At 40.3% G+C, this 24515-nt stretch overlaps 1 protein-coding gene across 4 annotated transcripts in view; it reads left to right on the top strand.

The window, feature by feature from the left end:
• GABPB2 (GA binding protein transcription factor subunit beta 2) overlaps positions 1 to 23549 on the top strand; it is a 35785-nt gene extending 12236 nt beyond the window's left edge. For 2 of the 4 annotated variants that reach the window (XM_049616313.1, XM_049616311.1), the window contains 5 exons: positions 56 to 194; positions 8680 to 8796; positions 12593 to 12778; positions 17984 to 18117; positions 18509 to 23549. In XM_049616313.1, the coding sequence (XP_049472270.1) occupies positions 56 to 194; positions 8680 to 8796; positions 12593 to 12778; positions 17984 to 18117; positions 18509 to 18811 (879 nt within the window). In that variant the 3' untranslated portion in view covers positions 18812 to 23549. The remainder of the gene's footprint in view (positions 1 to 55; positions 195 to 8679; positions 8797 to 12592; positions 12779 to 17983; positions 18118 to 18508) is intronic. The other 2 variants (XM_049616314.1, XM_049616312.1) reach the window with 1 other exon arrangement.
• Positions 23550 to 24515: the final 966 nt, after the last annotated feature.

The following is a 24515-nucleotide window of genomic DNA, read 5'->3' as shown; positions in this document are numbered from 1 at the left end:
TGTATAACTAAAGCTAACGAGCTCTGACTTTGAACTATCCTGACTTGCTTTGTAGGAAGCGATGCAGAATCAGGTGAATGCTCATCCCGAGAGAGCCAACCCCGTGACTGTGGCCACCCCATTCATCTTCACATCTGGAGAAGTTGTCAACCTCGCCAGCCTTGTTTCTTCAACCAACACCAAAACAACCTCAGGTAATATCTTGATAACATGGCATTTATTTTAGACTTGAAATTAACACAGCCCCTGTTTTTCCTATGAGATGAATGGATAGCCTGTCCTTTGTTGAAATATGTAACAAATAGAAGATTTATAATAAATTTTAAAGCTAATGCACTTTTTCTTTCTTGGGGAAGGGAAGATCATACACAGGGATTATACATGACTGCTTACTGTATTAAAAGTAAAATAGTTTACAGATTAATCTGTGGAAGGGTTATATGTAACCACAAAATGAAAATATAAGGGTATTTCAGCATGGTACCATTAGGGAAAACAGTTAAGTACCATAGTCTAAAATGTGACAAATAAACCAGAATAAACATAAATAGGTGTTGGAGTGCTGCTATAAAAGAGGTACATGTGATTATTTGAATAAAGTGTAAGAGCTTCGATTTGCAATCTTGGGAACATATGTAACAACAAAATAGAGAAAAGCATCTTTTGAGATCCTTATGTTTTTAACAAAAACATCTATCTAAAACAAATAGGGGTGCCTGGGTAGTTCAGTTGGTTAAGTGTCTGACTCTTGATTTTGGCTCAGGTCGTGATCTCACGGTTCATGAGTTCAAGCCCCACATCGGGTTCTGCACCTACAGTACAGAGCCTGCTTGGGATTCTCTGTCTCTCCTGCTCTCTCTGCCCCTCCCCCACTTGCTCTTTCCAAAACCAAATATAAATAAACATTTTTAAAAAGACAAATCAATTTGAGGGGTGTCTAGATGGCTCAGTTGGTTGTGTCCAACTTCGGCTCAGGTCATGATCTCACGGTTCGTGAGTTTGAGCCCTGCATCAGGCTCTGTGCTGACAGCTCAGAGCCGGGAGCCTGCTTTGAATTCTGTTTCTCCCTCTCTCTCTGCCCCTCCCCTGCTCTGTCTCTATCTCTCTCTCTTTCAAAAATAAACATTAAAAAAATAAAAATAAAAAGCAATTTGAGCTATTTTCAACATTTCCTTACATATATTTGTTTTACAGTGAGGGGACTTGTGTCTTCATTTAAATAAATTTTCCAACTGACTTGGTTTCTTTTTCTGTTTCTGACTTTCATTTAAAAATAAGACATTGCGGGGTGCCAGGGTGTCTCAGTCAGTAAAGCATCCAACTTTGGTTCAGGTCATGATCTCATGGTTTGTGGGTTTGAGCCCTACATCGGGCTCTGTGCTAACAGCTCAGAGCCTGGGGTCTGCTTCAGATTCTGTGTCTCCCTCTCTCTCTGCCACTCCCCTACTTACTCTCTCTCTCTCTCTCTCTCTCTCTCTCTCTCTCTCTTTCTCTCAAAAATAAATAAACATTTTTAAAATTAAAAAAAAAAAGGACATTGTATTCCTAGTTAAGTTTATATAATATCAAAGGAAGACCGTGAATGAAGTATTATTATGGAAAGGCAGTGTGGCAAAAAGAAACAAGCATATACATGATATGCATAGAATTTTACATTTAGAACTGCATTCAAATACTGATTTATTGACTACATGCTTGACCTTGGGAAAACCTTTGTCTAAGCCTTCTTTACTTATCTACAAAATTGGGATATAATAATACATACTTTATGAGGTGGTTGTGAGACTTCGAGTGAGATTTGTATTTCCATTTTATAGCAGGACTTCAGTAATAGTATTAAATGAAAATGTAACTTCTCAATGAAAGTTAATTCAGTTATGCCCTCAGGGGGGCAGTAGAGACCTTCATTTTGTAGGCCATCGACTATCATTTAAAATCACTGTGCTTTTCTTTCAGCCGGATGATTCAAAAGGTTTAGCTTAAAAATAAGTATACATATAATCAGAATATTCACAGCTTTTTGGATTTGTTGTGGTTCAGGCCACAGTGATTAGAACAAATGCCTTTATAATCCAAAAGTCTTTAGAAGCTGGTAAAGTTAGGGGTGCCTGGGTGGCTCAGTCAGGTAAGGCTCAGATCATGATCTCACGTTTCATGGGTTCAAGCCCCGCATCGGGCTCCGTGCTGATGATGTGGAGCCTGCTTGAGATTCTCTCTTTCTCTCTCTCCCCCTCTCTCTGCCCCTCCTCTGCTCTCTCTCTGTCTCGAAATAAATAAATAAACTTTAAAAAAAATTTAAAAAAAGAAGCTAGTTAAGTTATATGTTCACAAATATGTGAAAGGAACTAGAGTTGGTAATCTAATTATTGAAATTCTTCAGACCCTGACCTGAAATGATAAGCAAAGTTGAAGACATTTAGAATAGAGCTTCTTAGCCTTGTTTTCCATGGGCCTCTATTGTGTTCGTCATGTTGCTTTTAGCAGACCTATCGTTTCTCTCTTCTGTATGTTGCTGACCACAAATTGAGATTGCTAAACCGTTACATAATAGACCTGATCTCTCCAGTGTCGTTTTACGCATGAAACAATTCTACCTAGCTCTTCCCCTTCAGGGGAGATAATCAGTGCAGATAAAAGAGATGAGAAAAGTTATAAGACAAATTCAGGTTGTATTACTCAACTGGGTTAAAGGATTTTCTTTTCCCGAATGGTGGGTGGCTTCTTATTTCCCATCGTCCAGTGATATTTTTTTCATCCAGTAATATTTTTAAGAATTAACTGAAAGGGAGGGGCTACCACACATACACAAGAAGAATTAACTGACATTATCCTAGAATTATCATTTTGATGGATATTTTTGATAAAATTCAGATTATAAAGCTTGCTTTCATTTTTCCATTTGTGACTAAAGATATCACTGATCATCAGTGCTACCATCAAACTGCAGCCATTCAAAAAGGCAGCTAGACTAAATTAAACATTAACCAGGGCAAAACAAAGTTATGGAGATGAATTTCCTATTTCTGTAGGATCATAAGATGCACTCCAAAGTCAAATATAAATATCTTGTATTAGTTCATAAGGAGTACAGGCTTTGGAATGTAATGAATTGCATTCTAATCTGGGCTCTGACATTTACTACCTGTGTGATGTGGGCAAGTTATGTAGTTTTTCTGGATCTAGTTTTCACCAACTCATTGAAATTGCCTAGCTTACCATAGCACACTCCCCTAAGTGGTGACATAGAGTTTGTCGAAGCCACATTCTGAATTGGTAACAAGAGTCTTCACTGATAATGTCATTTCATTTCAAAACAACAGCATCCATGCACATTTTACTTTATTTGATGTTGGGTCTTATATTGAGGAGAAGGAAGCAATATTGTTTAACAGTAAAGTACCTTGTTTTTCTAGAATTCACTGGGATAAGTCTGAGGAGATCATTGGTATCATCTCTTTTCAGTTTCAACTGTGCATGTCAGAATACTAAACCCAATTTCTCACAAATGTTCTTTCTTCATTTTGCTGTTGAGTGGAGTTAGGTGAGTTAGTAATCAAAGGGAGAACACCCTTAGCCTGGTATCATCATGTACTGAAAAGTATATAATACTTTCTCAAAAGTAGTTTTACCTAGCTCTTCTACTTTAGCTGAGTGACCTATCTGAGGTTTGGCCTACTTGAACTTTAATTATAACAGCTGTGTGTGTGTGTGTGTCTGTGTGTGTCTGTGTGTGTGTGTGTGTCTGTGTGTGTCTATGTGTGTGTTTTAACTGTGGTAAAATAATAACAACTTTGTTTTTGGATTGCTAGTAACTTATTGCCATATACATTCTACCCTCCTCGAGGGAGATATATATATATATATATATATATACACACACACACACACACACACACACACACACACACACAGTAAAACCTTGGTTTGCAAGCATAATTTGTTCCCTAAACACGCTTATAATCCAAAGCACTTGTATATCAAAGTGAATTTCCCCATAAGAAATATTGGAGGGGCGCCTGGGTGGCTCAGTCGGTTAAGTGTCCGACTTCAGCTCAGGTCATGATTTTGCGGTTCATGGGTTCAAGCCCCATGTCAGGCTCTGTACTGACAGCTCAGAGCCTGGAGCCTGCTTTGGATGCTGTGTCTCCCTCTCTCTCTGCCCCTCCCTTGCTCATGCTCTGTCTTTCTCTATCTCTCAAAAATAAACATTAAAAAAAAACGAAAAACAAAACTGGAAACTCAGATGATTCATTCTACAACCCCAAAATATGCATATAAAAATTATTATAATACTGTAATACAAATTAATAAAGAAAATATTTATATATTTTATCAATAAAATAATATAAACAGATAAAATAATATAAACAATAGTATTTATAAAATATTAATAAATAAAACAAAATATAAAGAAGAATAAACACATTAACCTGCACTTCCCTTTGAAAATCTTCATGGCTGGTGTGAGGGAGACAAGAGAGAGAAGAGGTTATTTTGTAGGACGAAATCACTATCACTATCACTAATGGAATCACTGCTTTCCGTTGGCTCAGTGGAATCTTTTCCTGCATGAGGGCCATTGTATATGTTTGCACAGATGTTGACAACAATACAGTATTCATAAACTCTTCGTTACTGTATTTAATGTAACTGGCAATAAGGCAGCAGAGGAAAAGGTCCATATCTGCAGGCAGCCTGACCTAGAATGAAGCAAAGCATTCCTAAGCTTACTCTTGTACGAAAAAGCAAAGGACTGTCTATAAGTGCTTGGAAGTGACAAAAAATACACTAGTGCCAGTTGTGGGCACCTTCCAACATTCTGAAATATCATTGATTTCTGCCAAATACTGCCCCTGAGACCAAGCATCCAAGCATGGGAGACAATCACCCACAATGCTGCTGTGAGAAAGAGAGGAGAGAGGAGACCCATTGGCTCAGTTGTGATCATGTGATGTTTGGTGTCACATACTACTCGTATTGCAAGACATCACTTGTTTATCAAGTGAAAATTTATTAGATATGTTTGCTGGTCTTGTGGAACACTCACAGAACAACTTACAATTCTAGGTGTTACTGTATATATATCTAAAAATTGTTCCTTGTGTCATTGGTGAGGTTTTTTTTTTTTTTTAATATTTATTTATTTTTGAGAGAGAGAGAGAGACAGAGAGAGACAGAGTGCAAGTGGGGGAGGAGGAGAGAGAGACAGAGACAGAATCCAAAGTAGGCTCCAGGCTCTGAGCTGTCAGCACAGAACTCAACGTGGGGCTCGAACTCACGAACCATGAGATCATGACCTGAGCCAAAGTCAGATGCTTAACCAACTCAACCCGGGCACCCCCTCATCTGTGACTTCTTATGTCAGTGTTTGGTATGATAAGTTGAATGATGGGAAAAGCATGAATTTAGTAGGAACATTAGAGAATATAGCTGGATCTTGCTCTGCATGAAGTCATGGGATAGACATAGATTCCTTTCTGGAGGTCAGGCACTCTGTGTTCCACTCAGACTGTTTGGTTCCCTGCATATTTTATCAAAGAATTAGAATAAAACAGGGTTATCATCACTATCTCCACCCTAATCAACCACTGCCACCGTCGTCATCCAAAAGCTTTAAGATCATTTGTAGCTGGGGCGCCCAGCTAGCTCAGTCGGTAGAGCATGCAACTCTTGATCTCAGGGTTATGAGTTTTTGCCCCAAATTGGATGCAGAGATTACTAAAAAAATAAATAAACTTAAAAGAAGATAGTTTGGGGGCATCTGGGTGCCTCAGTCAGTTAAGTGTCTGATGCTTGACCTTAGTTTAGGTTTTGATCTCAGGGTGATGAGTTCAAGCCCCGCACTGGACTCAGTGCCGGACATGGAGCCTACTTAAAAAGAAGATAATTTGTAGCTATTAAGAGTACTATACAAGAAATCCACCTTTTTTTTTTTTTTTTTTTTTTTTTAATTTTAACGTTTATTTATTTTTGAGAGACAGAGAGAGACAGAGCACAAGGAGGAGAGGGAGACACAGAATCCAAAGCAGGCTCCAGGCTCTGAGCTGTCAGTATAGAGCCCGATGCAGGGCTCGAACCCACAAATCGTGAGATCATGACCTGAGCCGAAGTTGGTCGCCCAACCTACTGAGCCACCCAGGTGCCCCAGAAATCCACCTTTTTAAGGCAAATCTTCTGAAATTTAAATTTATAAACCAGTTAAATTACCTACATTAATCATATCAGGAAAGGATCCTTTGCTCTGTGGAAGGATTTATTACAAAGAGTGTTAAATAGGAATTTCTTTATTTTACAGTTAACTGGCATTTTGATAGACAAAAGGCTGGAAAGAATCTTTAAGCATAGGTAGTGAGAAAACATAAAAATCAAGAGTACATTGAAGGGGCACCTGGGTGGCTCAGTCAGTTGAGTGTCCAACTTTGGTCACGATCTCATGATTTGTGAGTTTGACCCCCACATCGGGCTCGCTGCTGTCAGGACAGAGCCCACTTTAGATACTTGTCTCCCTCTCTTTCTTCCCCTCCTCTGTTTGCACTCTTTCAAAAATAAATAAAACATTAAAAAACATTATTTAAAAAGTATTGGGACTCCTAGCTGGCTCATTCAGTAGAGCATGTGACTGTTGGTCTCGGGGTTGCAAGTTCCATCCCCACATTGGGTGTAGAGATTACTTAAAATCTTAAAGAAAATTAAGAGTACATTTAAAAAGTGGGTAAGAGGGGCGCCTGGGTGGCGCAGTCGGTTAAGTGTCCGACTTCAGCCAGGTCACGATCTCGCGGTCCGTGAGTTCGAGCCCCGCGTCGGGCTCTGGGCTGATGGCTCGGAGCCTGGAGCCTGTTTCCGATTCTGTGTCTCCCTCTCTCTCTGCCCCTCCCCCGTTCATGCTCTGTCTCTCTCTGTCCCAAAAATAAATAAAACACGTTGAAAAAAAAAATTAAAAAAAAAAATAAAAAATAAAAAAATAAAAAGTGGGTAAGTGTATCTGGGTCACCTAGGTGGCTCAGTCCATTGAGCATCTGACTCTTGCTTTTGGCTCAGGTCATGATCTCATGGTTCGTGAGATTGAGCCCCACATCAGGCTCTGCGCTGACAGTGAGAGCCTGCTTGGGATTCTCTCCCTACCCCTCTCCCACTCTCTTTCTCAAAATAAATAAATATTTTTTAAATAAAACAATCAGAGCCCAGTTAGGAGACTAAACTACATGGCAAGTTGTATAATTTTTTTATAATATATAACATAATTTGAATATATCTAAATGTATGTATAACTTACAAAAATTATTAATAATAGTGGTTGACTACTAAGATATGAGGAGAACTCTAAAGAATACCAGAATAGCCAATTTAGGGAGCAGACACTCCTTCTGTATGACAAAACGTAGTTTCATGCTAATTGTCAAGAAATATTGATAAGGGTCCAGCTTAAGTATGACAAGGCAAGGCAAAACAGGGTGGATTTGGAGCTGAGAAGCAATAAATTCACAACTGACACAAAAGTATCTTTGAAGTTATAATGAAAGACAGTGAAATGCAATTTATTTTATAAAAGTTAGATTTATGCAAAACTGTGAAGTCATACTTTTTTTTAATGTTTATTTTTTAACATAAACATGAGCCAGGGAGGGGCAGAGAGAGAGAGAATCCCAAGAAGGCCCCGTGCTGTCAGCACAGAGCCCGATGTGTGTCTTGATCATGACCTGAGCCATAGTCAAGAGTTGGATGCTCAACAGACTGAGCCACCCAGGCACCTCAGTAATAGTTTTGGTAAATAAAGTTAGGCATGGCTGTTGCCCGGTCTAAGGCACTTTCTTCCTGGAGCGTAGTTGTAAGAATAGCACACAGAAATAAGAATACAAGGTTATAAACATAGTTGTTTTTTTAAGTGCATCATGAGATAAGTAAGTAATTGTTTTTAGCACAAACTGGTCGTACTACTGTTTGACATTCAGTAAGTGAAGTGTCAGGTTTTTAACTGTTCCTGCAGTAGAGGTCAGTGCTATGCTTTCTCACCTGTCTAGCTGATGGATAGATGCAGTGTGGTTAAGTAAAGCCCAGGCAGAGCCTCTTCCCACAGCAGCAATAGTTTAGGGTAAGTCATACTCTGTGTCCTTACCACCTGCTGCCAAGCAGAGCTCTGTACAGCCAGCCGAGTGAGTGGGCGGCACTCTTGGGCTGCCGGCTACTAACGCTCAGCACTGGCAGTGCCAAGAGAATGAGCAAATGTGGGGAATGTAGTGGCCCTGTACCAAGCATATTACCTTAATCCCCTTTAAAGGAAAAACTTTTCTAAACCTTCCAAACTGTTAATAGCACAATCATTGGTTTATATCAGTTTGTATGGGAGAGCAAAAGGAAGGAAAAGCTGAGGTTTTGATTTAATAAAAGCCATTTTTTAAAATGTTTATTTATTTTGAGAGAGAGAGAGAGAGAGAGAGAGAGAAAGCAGGAAAGGGACAGAGAGAGGGAGAGAGAGAATCCCAAGCAGGCACCACACTGTCAGCACAGAGCCCAACCCGGGGCTCGAACCCACAAACCTTGAGTTTATGACCTGAGCTGAAACCAAGAGTCAGATGCTTAACCAACTGAGCCACCCGGGTACCCCAGATAATAAAAGCCATTTTTAGTTCATCTCCATTTATTTTCTACACCAGACCTCATTTGCCTTTTTTACCAAAATAGGTGACCCCCATGCCTCCTCAACAGCACACTTGGCAAATTCCACCACCTCGGTGCTGGCCACCCTTGCAGCTCTTGCTGAGGCCTCAGCCCCCCTCTCCAACTCCCACAGAGCCACAGGTAGGTAAGGGATATCTGCTGGGCAAATCACCATTTCTTCTTTGTTTCTAAATTTATTCATTGATTTTGGGAGAGAGAGGGAGGGGCATCAAGGGAGGGGGAAAGATAATCCCAAGCAAGCCCTGTGCTGTCAGCACAGAGCCTAACAAGAGGCTCGATCTCATGAACTGTGAGATCATGACTTAAGCTGAAACCAAGAATCGGACACTTAACTGACCAAGCCACCCAGACACCCTGAATCACCATTTCTTCTTTTTGTTTTCACATTTCCAGCAGATTTAATTTGCATGAAGTATAATTAGATAAATCTAGGAAAGAGGCATGTAGAGTCATTGAGCATCAGAAAGAAAAATGACTAAGCAGTATAATCAGATGGCTGAATAATCTTATAGAATGTCTAAGTTAATTTCTTTGTATTTTTGCAGTTTCAAGTTTGTTTGCCCTGACTCCAGTTGCTTCAGATTGAAGTGTTTAGTCTTCTATTAGAAGATTATTTGGGAAATACTTTATGTTATGTTTTGACTGATGCTATCATAGGATGATTCAAAATAGCAGCTTCGATATGTTGTGTTTATAAAAGTGTCAAAATACATAGGACTGCTACCTCTCTCGTCATATCCTGGGTACTTCAGGGTGGCTTCCTTTTATTTTCACTGGAGATCATATTTTGGCACTTCTTTTTTTTTTTTAATTGTTTTTAATGTTTACTTATTTTTGGGAGAGAGAGAGAGAGACAGAGCATGAGTGGGGAGGGGCAGACAGAGAGGGAGACACAGAATCTGAAGCTCTGTGTCAGCACAAAGCCCAATGCAGGGCTCGAACTCAAACTGTGGGATCATGACCTGAGCCGAAGTCATATGCTTAACTGACTGAGCCACCGAGACACCCCCATATTTTGGCATTTCTAATAGAGTTGGGGCGACATACGCTGTATAGTGCCCTTCTGATATTTAAAATAAAGAGGTTTCAAGTCACTTAGTGGGAGCCAGTAGTCTATGGGGAAAAGGCTTAGAGCTCCATATAGGTAGGGGCAAATAGTCATAGGTAGGGCTAAATAGTCATGTAGGAATCTTTCTGGAGCCCTCTGGCAGAGTCTGCTCCATTATAAATGAAGGCAGATTGTTCTGATTTCTTTCTGCCATTGACATTTGGGTGTGAGAACATTCCTCCAATCCTATTTTTCCGACTGGCAGCAATCATAAAGATCTCCATTCACACATGTATGAGTGAGTGCCATGGCAAAGGGAAAAACAATATATTTAACTTGTGTTTGTTATTTTTATTTGCTTTTTTAAAAATTTTTTTTTGATGTTTATTTTTGAGAGACAGAGCATGAGCGGGGGGAGGGGCAGAGGGAGAGAGGGAGACACAGAATTGGATGCAGGCTCCAGGCTCTGAGCTGTTGGCACAGAGCCCAACCCAGGGCTTGAACCCACAAACCTTGAGATCATGACCTGAGCCGAAGTGGGACACTTAACCTGAGCCACCCAGGCGCCCTTCATTCGCTTTTTGACTGAATAAATTACTTAACTTCTCCAGGTCTCAGTCTCCTCACTTCTGGCTGAGGTTGGATGGTTGGATCAGATTATCTGTTGAGGTTCTTTCAGCTATAACATTTAACTGTGTTTTGTTTTTAAGAGATGTGAATGCTCTATTTCCATTTAACCACCTGAATGTGTTTCGTGTGGATAGTCCATACCCCATTTAGTGCAAAATTTACCTTAGACTCTTTAGATAAAGAAATTCCATAGTGGTAAGAACTCTTTTCCCTAATAGTTACTGGGGATATTGACTAACCAAACTGAAAATCTTTTTTTTTTTTTTTTAAGTTGTATTTATTTAAGTAATCTCTACACCCAATGTGGGGCTCAAACTCACGACCCCAAGATCAAGAGTCTTGCTTTTCTGACTGAGCCTGTCTGTCCCCCCCCCCCCCCCCCCCCCGCTTTTTAATTACCAAACTGAATTTTAATTTTGTTTAAGTGTTTATTTATTTATTTTTGAGAGAGAGCGCGTGGGGCAGAGAGAGAGGGAGACAGACAATCCAAAGCAGGCTCCGAACCGTCAGCATAGAGCCATCAGTACAGAGCCCTACACGGGGCTTGAACTCTTAAACCATGAGATCAGAACCTGAGCCAAAGTCAGATTTCAACTGACTGAGCCACCTAGGTGCCCCTAAATTTTACCATCTTAGCCATTTTTTTAAACAGTTATTTATTTTGGGGCACCTGGGTGGCTCAGTTGGTTAAGCAACCAACTTCAGCTTAGGTCATGATATCACAGTTCATGGGTTCAAGCACCACGTTGGGCTCTGTACTGATTGCTCAGAGCCTGGAGCCTGCTTCAGATTCTGTGTCTCCTTCTCTCTCTGCTCTTCCCCCACTCACGCTTTGTCTCTCTCTCTCTCTCAGAAATAAATACACATTAAAAATTTTTTAACATTTTTTAATTTTTATTATTATTATTTTTTTTACATTTATTTACTTTTGAGAGACAGTGTGAGCAGGGGAGGGGCGGAGAGAAAAGGAGACACAGAATCTGAAGCAGGCTCCAGGCTCTGAGCAAGCTGTCAGCACAGAGCCCGATGTGGGGCTTGGACCCACAAACTGTGAGATCATGACCTGAGCCAAAATCTGACGCTCAACCGACTGAGCCACCCAGGCATCCTTTTGTTTAATTTTAAGAGAGAGCATGTGAGTGTGAGTGGGGGAGTGGTAGAGAGAGGATCCGAAGCAGGCTCTGCACTGTCTGCACAAAGCCTGATATGGGGCTTGAACCCACGAACCAAACCGTGAGATCATGATGTGAGCCGAAGTTGGGTGCTTAACTGACTGAGCCACCCAGGTGCCCCATGAATATCTTGATTTAACATAATATATATAAAGCTCTTAGAAAGGTACCTGGGGCTACGCTGTAAGTAGTTGGTGTTAGTTGCTGTTAATATTATTGTTTATCTGTCAGATGGGAGAAGCCACCTACCATTTGTGTCTATCAGACCTCTTCAGTGCTTTGATTACTTATTATTGTTAATTCACTATTAAATACCTCCATTTTCTTACAGAAATAGATATACTCTAATTTATAATTATTTTTCTAAGTTCCATAGATTTATTTAGACTTTCAAGATGCTTTCTGAGAAAAGAATTCCATGATCAGATACGCTGGGGAAACTCAGCATATCTTACCCCTATTGGAGAATCACAGTGCTCATTAGCCTGTTGGGGTTTCTAATACTTCTTACAAAACAAACAAAAAATTTAAGCATATTTAAACTGGCATTTTGAAAATACATTTCTGCATAGGGCCCATCCTTAGTGAAAGCTATTAACATCTCAATGAAGACATTTTAGAAAATACTGTTCTAAATTTTTTTTTTTTTCAACGTTTTTTATTTATTTTTGGGACAGAGAGAGACAGAGCATGAACGGGGGAGGGGCAGAGAGAGAGGGAGACACAGAATCGGAAGCAGGCTCCAGGCTCCGAGCCATCAGCCCAGAGCCTGACGCGGGGCTCGAACTCACGGACCGCGAGATCGTGACCTGGCTGAAGTCGGACGCTTAACCGACTGCGCCACCCAGGCGCCCCTAGAAAATACTGTTCTAAAGCATTCACTATTTTCTTTTCTCCTCTGACTTAGCATTGTTCACAAAAGCTTGCTTTAGAAACTGTTGAATCTAACTTCTTTTTTTAAGTTTTCCTATCCCTGATATTTATTATCAATTTCAAGGAGGCTGAAATTGTTAAACTCCTGTTTTTTAAAAAGCTGAAATTTCAAATTCACTTTTGTCATCTCTAGCTAATTCAGAGGAAATCATAGAGGGAGAATCCGTTGACTCATCAATCCAGCAAGTGGTGGGGAGTGGAGGCCAAAGGGTCATCACCATAGTGACTGATGGAGTCCCTCTGGGTAATATCCAAACTGCAGTCCCTGCCGGAAGCATTGGCCAGCCATTTATTGTAACTGTGCAAGATGGACAGCAAGGTGAGTTATCCCATTTAGGCAAGTGTGTATTAAAAGATATTTTACACACTCCACATTCTTCTGAAAATGAGGCATTAAAGCAAGTAGTGGGACTAGCAGAATGCCAGATGCCAGATGGGGCAAAGATGCTCCAAGATAGAAAAAGAAACAGAAATCAGGCTGGGAAAGCCTGGTTTCCCTAATATATATAAAACTTGTGAGTAAAAGCCAATAATCTGATAGAAAAGAGGAAATAATATGAACCAGTAGTTCATAGAAAATACTAATAGGTCTTAAAATATGGAAATGTGTTCAACCTATTTCATATATAGCAAGAGAAATGCAATTTAACATTGTACTGAGATACCATTATTATACCGTATTGTCAAAAGTGTGGGGAACTAGGCACTTTTTAATTTTTTTTTTTTAATGTTTATTTTGAGAGTGGGGGCGTGAGCAGGGGAGGGGCATAGAGCAAGGGAGATAGAGGATCGAAGTGGGCTCTGCAATGACAGCACAGAGCCCAATGTGGGGCTCAAACTCACAAACCGTGAGATCATGACCTGAGCCAAAGTCAAGATGCCTAACCGACTGAGCCACCCAGGCGCCCCAAAATAAACACTCTTATAAATCACTGGCTGACTCAGTTGGTGGAGCATGGGACTCTTGATCTCGGAGTTGTAACTTTGAGCCCCATGTTGGGTATAGAGAATACTTGATCTTAAAAAAAAAAAAAAATCACTGGTTAGAGTGTAAATTAATGTATTCTCTAAAGAACAGTTTGCAATATCTGTCAGTATTAGATACACATACCTTTTGGCTAAAAAGTTGTTTTCTAAGAATTTATATTCACACACACAGAAGTGAAATATATACTAAGTTATTAATTACAGCATTATTTATAATCATCAAAGATTAAAAAGAACCTAATTTGATGGTAGCTATATTTGTGGTGAGCATAACGTAATGCATAGAAAAGTTGAATCACTGTGTTGTACACCTGAAACTGATGTAACATTATGTGTCATCTATACTCAAATAAAACATTTTTTCTTTTTTTTTTTTCTTTTTAAATTAGGCTTCGCACCTAGCACAGAGCCCAACACGGGGCTTGAGCTCACAATCCTTAGATCAAGACCTGAGCTGAGATCAAGAGTCAGATGCTTGGGGCAAATGGGTAGCTCAGTCACTTTCACTCCTGGTTTTGGCTTGGGTCATGATCTCACAGTTCATCGGATCGAGCCCAAGTCAGGCTCTGCGCACAGTATGGAGCCTACTTGGGATTCTCTCTCCCCCTCTCTCTGCCCTTCCCCCATGTGCTCTCTCTCTCAAAATAAATAATTATTTACATAAAAAAAAAAGAGTTGGATGCTTAACCAACTGACCCACCCAGGTGCCCCTAAATAAAAATAAATAAATTTATTTATTTATTTATTTATTTTTAATGTTCATTTATTTATTTTGAGAGAGAGCACAAGTGGGGAAGGGGCAGAGAGAGGGAGAGAGAGAATCCCAAGCAGGTTCCACTTTGTCAGCACAGAGCCCAACTTGGGGCTTGATCACAACCCACGATATGATGACCTGAGCCAAAATCAAGAGTTGGAGGCTTAACCAACTGAACTATCCAGATGCCCCTAAATAAAAAAATTTTTTAATGAAAATGAAAAATTAAAACAACCTAAGTATACATCAGTAGGGAACTGGATAAAGAAATTGTTATACCCACACTTTGAAATAGTATGCAGCTATTTAAAAACAATGAGGAAATGCCTTATATACTAGCATGATCTTATCTCTAAACTATATTGTGAAGTTACAAGAGCAAGATGCAGGACAGTGTAGAATATGCTGCATTTGTATTTTTTAAAAAGAGGGAGATATATGTATTTTTGCTAATATATTCGTAGACTTAGACCATCTCTGGAAGAACATTCAAGAATAACATTGAAAACGTTGGTTGCCTGCTGAGACAGTACATGGGGATGGATGGGAGGCTTTTCACTATATATACTCTTATAGTTTTAGTTTTTGAACTATCTGAATGTATTACTTATTCAAGAAATACATCTGTAAATTATTTTTTGAAAAGAAAGAAACTAATCACACAACTTCATTCTTTAAAAATATTGGAGTTTAGGGGCTCAGTCAGTTGAGCGTCAGACTCTTGATCGCAGGGTCGTGAGTTCAAGCCCCACAATGGGCTCTGTGCTGGGAGTGAAGCCTACTTTAAAAAAAAGAAAAATGGGGGTTCCTGGGTGGCTCAGTTGCTTAAGCATCCTACTTCAGCTCAGGTCATGATTTCACGGTTTGTGAGTTCGAGCCCCATATCAGGCTCTGTGCTAATAGCTCAGAGCCTGGAGCCGGCTTCAGATTCTATGTCTCCCTCTCTCTCTGCCCTTCCCCCGCTCACACTCTATCTCTCTCTCAAAAATAAATAAACATTTAAAAAAAAATTTTTTTAAATTGGAGTTTGAAAAGAGGAGGGTTGGTTTATTGAATTTGAGTCACCAAAATTTTCACTTGGCCTAATAATGATGGGGATTTTATAATTTTCAAACTTTAAATTGGTGGATCTTTGCAGTATAGGAAGAAAGAGTAGGAATTAAACCTTTATAATCCAAGTTTTGGTATCATAAATTCTTAATGGTTTTATTTGGAAATATTGATGTTTTTGTGAACATAATTATCATTTAATGCTTTGGGGGCTTCACTGGGTAGGTGAGAGACTCTGCTTATAATGGAGTTAAATAAATGAGAATGGAGTTGTTTCAAAGAGAAAAAAATTGAGGTTTTGCCTGGATGAACTACACTGCTTTTTACAAATGTATTAACCAGGCACACAGAAGGACAGAAGGACAGCTGAGATTTTGTGAATTATCTGCAGAAAGTTTTAAAACCCAGACTAAAGTTCCTTTTCCACTTAGCTGATATCTAAGCTGTTTTCTATTGCCATCAATTGATGAGTACCCACAGAATACAAGCTAATTTTTATTTTATTTTATTTTACTTCTTTGAGAGAGATGGGGGAGCACAAGTGAGAGAGTGTGGGCAGAGAGAGAGAGAATCTCACAAGAGGCAGAGAGGGAGAGAGGATGAGAGAGAAAGAGAGAGAGAGAGAGAAGCAGGGCTCACCCAAAACAGGGCTCGTGTTTTACCCGAAATGTGGCTCCAGCTCACCCAGTGTGGGACTTGAACTCCTAAACTGTGAAATCATAAGCTGAGCTGAAGTCAGATGCTTCACAACTGAGCCATGCAAGCACCTCACAAGCTAATTTTTAAATCAACCAAACCAAATAACTAGGTAAATCTTCTGTTTTAAACAAAAATCATAAGGTACCCTAAAACCTAAATAGAATTTTAAGCTTTTTTATTTTGTGATCATTGTAGATTTATGTACAAGTGTAAGAAATAAACAGGGAAATTGAGGGTACCTATCACCCAGTTTCCCCCATTGGTAACATTTTGCAGTAGTGCTTTAACATAGAAAATTGACATTGATACAGTTTACCAACCTTATTGAGATTTTTCCAATTTTATATGCATTAATTTGTGTATATACTTAGCTCTATGCACGATAATACATGTGTAGATTTGTTCTAGGACCACCACAGTCAGGTGGTGACTGTTCTCTGTTCACAGTTCTATCACAAGGATCCCTTGTGCTACTTTTATGTCCACAGCCCTCTCCCTTCCCACCCCATTCCTAACCCCTGGCAACCACTAACTCATTTGTTTTCTACCTCTATACTTTTGTCATTCCAAGAACATTATAGGGGCGCCTGGGTGGCTCAGTCAGTTAAGCATCCAACTCTTGGTCTCGCAGTTCATGAGTCCAAGCCCCACATTACACTGAGAGTGCGGAGTCTGCTTGGCATTCTCTCTCTCTCCCTCTCTCTGCCCCTCTCCCACTTGCTCTGTCTCTCTCTAAACTAATTAATTAATTTAAAAAAGTATATTATATAAATGGAATCATGTAATATATAACTTTTTGAGATTGGGTTTTTTTCTCTCAGCATAATTCCCTTAAGAGCTATCCAAGTTGCTGTTTGTATCAGTAGTTCATTCCTTTTTATTGCTAAGTAGTATCCATGGTATGGAGTTTAACCACTCATTGAAGGACATTTAAGTGTGTTGCTAGTTTTGGACTATCTATGAATAAAGCTGTTATGACCAATACTGTACAGGATTTATGGGAACATAAATTTTCAGTTCTCTGGGATAAATGCCCAAAAGTGCAGTTGCTGGGTTGCATGGTAAGTGCATGTTTAGTTTTGTAAGAAACTGCCAAACTGTTTCTTAGAGTGACTGTACAGTGTTACATTCCCACCAGCAATTTATGAATAATCCAGTTTTTCTACATCCTCGTCAGTATCTGGTATTATTAAAATTCTAGCCATACTGATAGATGTGTAGTACAGGATGTGTGTTTTAACCCTTCACTCACTTATCTATAAATATCTAAGCAAATTAGATACAGTGAATGGCCAGCTGCTTTCATGTGAAGTTTCTCAAAAATCTTATGTAAAGACATTAGGCCTTCTTTAGACAAATCACTCCTAAAGAATTGTAAGGCGGGGTACCTGGGGGCTCAGTCGGTTAAGTATCTGACCTTGGCTCAGGTCATGATCTCACCATTTGTGAGTTCGAGCCCTGCATCGGGCTCTGTACTGAGAGCTCAGAGCCGGAATCCTGCTTCAGATTCTGTGTCTCCCTCTCTCTCTGCCCCTCCCACCCACTCTCTCAAAAATAAACAAACATTTAAAAAAACAAAATAAAAACAAAGAATTGTAAGCTTATCAGCCATAGCTTCTAACCTAGAGTGAGACATCTTTATATAAGAGCCTCAGACCTAGTTGTTGACTGCATGGCTTCCAGATTTGCCTCTCTAATCCTTTCTGTTTCTCTCTGTAAGGCTGTGCTTTACCTGTTGATTCTAAAATCCGAAGAGATATGAACAATAAGATTTCAGATAACATCTTGCAGTTTATTTTCTAATTTAAAGCAAGCAGTAGGAGTCAGTGAGGCGCCTGTCAGTGTGGAGCCCGCTTGGGATTCTTTCTCCCTCTCTCTCTGCCCTTCCCCTGCTTGTGTGCTCGCTCTCTCTCTCTCTCTCTCTCTCTCTCAAAAGAAATTTAAAAAATTAAAAAAAACAAACTTGAAAGTAGGCAAAACCTCTTTGTTTTACTATGTATTCATTATCTCCAATTGGTGTCCTTTGGCTTGTAGTTCTAACTGTACCTGCTGGTCAGGTTGCAGAAGAGACTGTAATTGAAGAAGAAGAGGAAGAAGAAGCAGAGAAGTTGCCCCTGACTAAGAAACCAAGGATAGAAGAGATGACAAACAGTGGGGAGGAAAGCAAGGTAACGTGTTTAGGAGTGGTAGAGAGAAGAGACAGAAAATACTCAAAAGGCAAACTTGGAAGAAGGCCTGGACCCTTCTTTATATATATATATTTAAAAAAAAATTTTTTTTAATGTTTATTTATTATTGAGAGAGACAGAGCATGACTGGGGGAGGGGCAGAGAGAGAGGGAGACACAGAATCCGAATAAGACTCCAGGCTCTGAGCTGTCAGGACAGAGCCCGACGTGGAGCTTGAACTCACAAACTGTGAGATCATGACCTGAGCTGAAGTCAGACGCTTAACTGATTGAGCCACCCCGGTGCCCCCCTTGTTTATATTTTTGTCTACTCTCTGGATGACCAGGGATCAGGAATTCTTACCTGGCGGTGATGTGGTTTCCTTTTACAGGAGGGCACCGAAAGAGAGCTCCTACAGCAGCAGCTCCAGGAGGCCAATCGAAGAGCTCAGGAGTACCGACACCAGCTCCTAAAGAAAGAGCAGGAGGCAGAACAGTACCGCCTTAAGCTAGAGGCTATGGCCCGACAGCAGCCCAACGGAGTTGATTTCACCGTGGTCGAAGAGGTGGCGGAGGTAGATGCCGTGGTGGTTACAGAGGGAGAGTTGAAAGAGAGAGATGCGGGAGTGACCGTGGGGGCCGCAGGGACGACAGGGCCGCATGCGGGAGTTTCCATAGAAACTGTTTCATCTTAACATTCGAGGGCCACAACTTGGACTGTGTCCGTCTTTTTCCTCTTTTTAAAAGAAAATACAGAGGACTCACATTGTGTAATCATGTCCTAAAGAAGAAAGGATGTCCTAAAGAAGAAAACTATAGCAGGGCACAGTGCTTGGACTCAGGAAGGCTTGCTATGCAACTGGAAAATGCAAAGCCAAATCAGGGGAATACTTCTTCTGGGGGACCTAAAGAATAAGGACCAAATTTCCAGCTCCCATCATCACTGCTTTAAGCTTAGAGGTAAAAGAGTGCTGGATATTGTTGGTTGATTGTTTTTTAAACAACTGACTGTCAGAAGATTTTAAGATAACATTCCTAGTATGAACACACACAGGGCCTTTAATAATCGTACCATCAGGTGACCTTATAATATGCCTTAGATCGATGTGTACCTGGTAGAGAAGGAAACTAACTGGGAAGGGGGTTAGAAGCAAGCTTTTGGGAAGAGAAAGAGATCTATTCCACTTCCAAAGGAGCAGGCATTCCCTTCTGTCCTGAGCTCACTTCACTGAAAAGAAATTGGTAATTGCCTCACTAACTCTGCATCCATTATGTGTCCATAATTCAGATGCCAGTTTAAGAAACTGAAATGGAATATTTAAAAACTGGAAAGGAAAGAGAACTTGTTTACGTGGGAGAAGTGTATGTCAATCCAAAATCCTCCAGGCTGTGCTTCCACAACGCTGGAAGGTGGCCAGAAAGAGCTTGTGGGGTTATGAAACAATCTGGTCTTGAGATCCAAACTTTGCTCTGTCTGGATTTTATAAAATCACCATCAGGAGGGTAGTCTGTTGCTAGAACAACTTGCTTCCAAACACTTATTTATATAATACCAAGGTTTAATATCAACTTTTTAATTTTATAAAATTGTGTGGCGTTTTCTAAGTGTGCCTTTCTGTGGAGTTTACGTGGTATCCTCTTAATTGCAAAAGAAGTCAGGGGACAGGTGAGTGCTGAGGGTGTTGTTGGAATTTTATGTTTCACTTCGGATGAGTAACTTGTTCTGTTTCCTTAAGGTCGGGCCGTGCGCACAGCTTTCGTCCCTTATAGGTGCTCGGTGTGTGATGGCAAAGGGAGTAAAAATCAGCAGTGTCATAAAGTAAGGAGCCAGAACTTTTAGCCTGATAACTTTGTCTGCCTGACTCCCTTCTCTACCGCTATGCCTGCTCCCTCTGCCTAGACACTACTGGAAAGTGTTTCATTGCTGGGTTTTCTTCGTGTGCCAGTTTGGAGTTTTTTCAAAAGAAAGGGGGGATGGCTGGAGAGAGAGAGGTTGTGGAGAGGTTACATTACAGAAGTTACTGCTTTTGAAATTGGGCCCTCATCATTCTCGACCTGCTTGCTTGCTTTATTGTAAATTAGAAGAAGAAACCAGAGGGAGATGTGCCAAGTTAAACATTTGAATGACTGTTTAGAATACGGTTTTCTTAATTAGCGATCATGGGGAAAACATACATTTTTAATCTGGAATAAAACTTGACAGTTAACATGGCTCTATTTACCTTGATTAGTGAAGTAATTTGCTGCAGTTTTCCAGAGGTGCAGAATCACTTGGGGCTCAAAATAGACTGAAAACATAACTCCCCAAACCAGATTTAGCAAACAGAATTGGCTAGTAGAGGCTTATAGGCAAAAATACCAGTTTTGAAATGAGTCTTGGCTACTGGCCACCATAAAACTAGGTTTTCTCCGGGGACTTGAGAGATTACTCTGGGTTTGGGGGGGGTGGGGGAGGGTGGCTGATGAAACGCAGTGGAGGAGCGTTGGTAAGGGTGAGGGGACAATTGTGCCTTCTGCCAAATCATCCTTTTTGTGTGTGTGTGTGTGTGATGTTTTTTTTTTTTTTTTCTGAGTCCCTTTGTGAACCAGGTGCTAACAATAAGCTGCTATTGTGTGCCATTTCAGAGCCTTAGCTTAACAACAGAGAGGGTCATTTTAGTTATGATTTCCTAATGTTCTTTGTGTATATATTGACTTTAATTCTTTTTTTTTTTTTTTTTTTTTTTTTCTCCTTTCCTGTTAAGGGGGTGGAGGTTAACTCTGCAGATGATATCCAGGCCCAGCCCCCTCACTCTTTGGGGTAGCTTCTGATTGGGGACGGGAGTTGCCATCCAACACTCCCTGCTGAGCATAGCTCCTTACTGCTTTGGGGAACTGTTTAGAAATTCTTACTATTCTCTTTCTGCAGGAGGCTGTCATTCTCACCTAGAAAAATCTTAACTACAGTCCAAGTCATTTTTGATGATGGGGTCTCTGAGATAGGGAGTTGGGATAGGGAAAGAGAAAAGAGAAATGTCTGGAAAGGGGTGGGTAGCAAAAAGGTATTTGTTGTTATTTACTTGAAATACACCGTTTAGCATCCCAAGGAAAAGAAATAGGATTTCGTCTCCACTTTGTATTGCCTTGAAGAGAATGGTAGGTCAGGATCGCTTGAAGTAGTTAGAAGTTAAATATTAAATGCATTAATGGCAGTACCATTTTATGATTTAGCATATCCTTCTGGATCAGCAATGGATGTTGGGAAAATGTTGCTAGATTCTTCTGGGTTGGTGGATTCACCTGGTTTATTGGCAAGATTGGATTACAGAGAATCAAATAACAGACAGGTGGTTCAGAGTTGGTGCTTAAGCCGAGAAACCTGGAACTTAGAATGATTGCCTACCTTAAAATAAAGCTGCTTTAACAATATCAGTATTAATATATGAATTTTAGGCTCTACATTTGATTTTGGTCATAAGCCTTCCCCCAAGAGAAAAAGAAAGAAATGTTAATATTTCTGTTCTTGTTCCTGGCTTCAGGGAAATTACTTATAAATATATAAATGAACGTTCCCTTCCTATCACTACCTCTGTGGGATCTCTTAATTGTAATGCCAGAGTTGAGGTCTCTTAATGGAAGTATGGGAGAACTTGACTTTAGGATATCTGACTTTTGAACCCAGAGCCTTAAAAGATGTTCTTTTTCTCTGTCAGATCTCTGTGTAGTTATTTTTGGCTTTGCCTTTCCCCCCTGTCTTCAGCCTTACCATTGAATTATTAACATTTTTGTGTCTGCTCAGTAGTGTTAGAAATCTATGGCATACAAAATGACTTCTTTATATTGATGTAAGAGAAATGAATTTACCAGAGGGTTCTGTGACCAGGGCATTTTTAATACTCCTTTGTTGGGTGCGTATCACTGTGTACATTTATAAATACATATAGATTTTCCCACTTTTCTCTTTGTTTATTTGAGGTTCAACTCTAAAGTACCTGGTATAACCTGGAAATATTTTCATTTCATTAAACACATTAGAGAGGGTTTTTGTGGCTTCACTAAAGGGGCTGAAGAAGAAAAAGCCTTCTTTTGGCCCTTCTCTGAGACTCTGTAACAGGCATAATGAGAAACCTGAGGAGTCATGCCCCAGGGAAAACCAATCTCTGGCTTTACAGAGATTTGTTTAGCGTGCGGTGTGATGGCACCATGTAAACCAAACAGCTCAGAGTGGTGTCCAGGGTAAAGAGGGAGCCGCCCTTCCGCAGAGCAAGCCCCTGTATCCACTCCTATGGCAGCAGGTAGGCGTGCTGACTGGCACCTGTAAAACCCCTGACATCTCTGTATAAGGAAGAACCCTGGATAAGGGCCATGGTGCAGGATACCTGCTTTCCCAGTTTAGAAATCTCATCCTTTTGAGAAAGCATCATTTTGAGAAAACGTGTGTGGCTGTTTCCTCACAAACATCATTATAGACTTCCAGAGCTAGAGGACTTCAGGCAGATACTGACCTCTTCCCGGAAGTTGAATAGGAATCAGTTTTTATCCAGATTTACTGGAGAATGGTCTCCTGTTCTCTACTGCTTGTGCAGACATCTCTGTATGGCCAGAAAAGGAGCTTCAGAATGGAATATATGTCAAGACCACCTATATGCTATTCTGGGCTCTTATCGATCTCCATTTTATGTGATGACTATTTTCTGACTTAGTACTCTCTTTCCCATGCCAATATGTTTAACAAGAGACCAGGAGCAAGAAGGATGTGAGTTTGAATTAAGTAGTTTTGAGCCTCTGGTACTTTTTTTTTTCTTCTTGGAGCTTCTTTAGGATTAGTGGGTGGGGTGACATTCCTAGACTCTACAGTAGCAGTTTGGCTTGTTAGTGGCAGGAAGTTGTGATTTCCTATCTCTCTCTCCTCCCCCTTCCCCTCTAACTTCTGCTTCTGTGACCCCATTGGTCTTATCTCATTGAGTCTTTCCCAGGCATTAATAATTAATAGGTCGTTTCTAATATCTGGGCCTTGTCCTTCGTCTTTCCACTCCCCTCCTTCCCTATTACATATTTTCTGTTCATTCTGAAATGGTTTGTTTTTGACAGTTAATCTAGGTCACAGCCTATACCTCGTGCTTCCCTTCCCAGTTGCTTTCAGGCATCTTGGTCTATCAACAGTAAAGGACGGATAGCAGCTCCCTTCTCTGGCTTTGTCCTGTGTACTGTCCTTCTGCCAAGGTCATTTATGTTAGTGGAGAAGAGAAGGAGGGTGGGTGGGGTGCCTAGATTCTTCTGAAAATGTCCTCAGTTTTTCAGGTTTTCTGACAGCTTTATGTACAGTATGTTTTAGGAAAGCTTAAATATACTTCTCTTTATTTAGGATTTTAATAGGGTTTGATTTTGATGAGGAGGATTTTGTGTATGTGCGTGTGGGTGAGCCTTTGTGTGTATATGTACCTATACAGATCTATATTATATATACAATTTTTGTACTATCATTTAAAGTAAAGATGTTTCTTAATAAAATGCCAAAGTCTTACCATTTCAGGGTGTCATTGAAGTTTTTTCCATCTCCCGGGCAAAAATTGTATCTCGTTCCTGATCACAGATAAATTCCAATAGGAAGTGTTCTCTGTCCAGCTGAGCTAATGAAGGCAGAGCACGGGGAAGGCGTGGGAGGGTCTTCTTTCCCCTGTTGGGGTCTCTTGTAAGCCATTCACAGCCTCTGCATTTTCCTTATGTAGCTACTCCTCAGCTGGTATTCTTAACAGGCAGAGCAACTGGAGGTAAATGAGAATGGAGAGAGCTTTTGACTGGCTTGTTAGACTTACGTCTTCCTCCCTTCTGTCATCCTCCCACTCCCTTCCCTAGAAGCAAACAACCAGGATGAGAGCACAGGAGCTGAAGGAGATGACTCTGTGCCTTGTGTGGGAGTAAAGTCAACACGAAGATATGAGGTGGAGGGAGGACATGCGATTCAAGAAGGCTTGGAAATAGATTTGCTCTGCTGGCTTCTCAGCCATTCTTAGTTAATAAGGTGCTGTTTTGCTATCTCAGTCCAATACAGCATACATTTATTAAGTAAATACAAGTAGCATCCTGGTTGTAGCTCAACCCCTACTAGTATCCAGGGCTGAAGACACCCATCTGGCTGGCTAGAGGGGGTCCCCATCCAGGGTACAGTGTTCTCACTTCTGCCATTGGCAGAAAGGATGCCTTTTGTTTTTCTTCAAAAAAAAAAAATTTTTTTTTTAATTTGAGAGAGCCAGGGAGAGGATCAGAGAGAGAGAGAGGGAGAGCGTAAGAGAATCTTTTTTTTTTTTTAAGTTTACTCTTATTTTTATTTATTTATTTTTTTAATATGAAATTTATTATCAAATTGGTTTCCATACAACACCCAGTGCTCATCCCAAACGGTGCCCTCCTCAATACCCA

The sequence above is a fragment of the Panthera uncia genome (genome assembly GCF_023721935.1).
Source record: "Panthera uncia isolate 11264 chromosome C1 unlocalized genomic scaffold, Puncia_PCG_1.0 HiC_scaffold_4, whole genome shotgun sequence".
NCBI classification, from domain to species: domain Eukaryota; kingdom Metazoa; phylum Chordata; class Mammalia; order Carnivora; family Felidae; genus Panthera; species Panthera uncia.
Note: the sequence above shows the minus strand (reverse complement) of the source record. Positions and strands in the feature narration are given on the sequence as shown.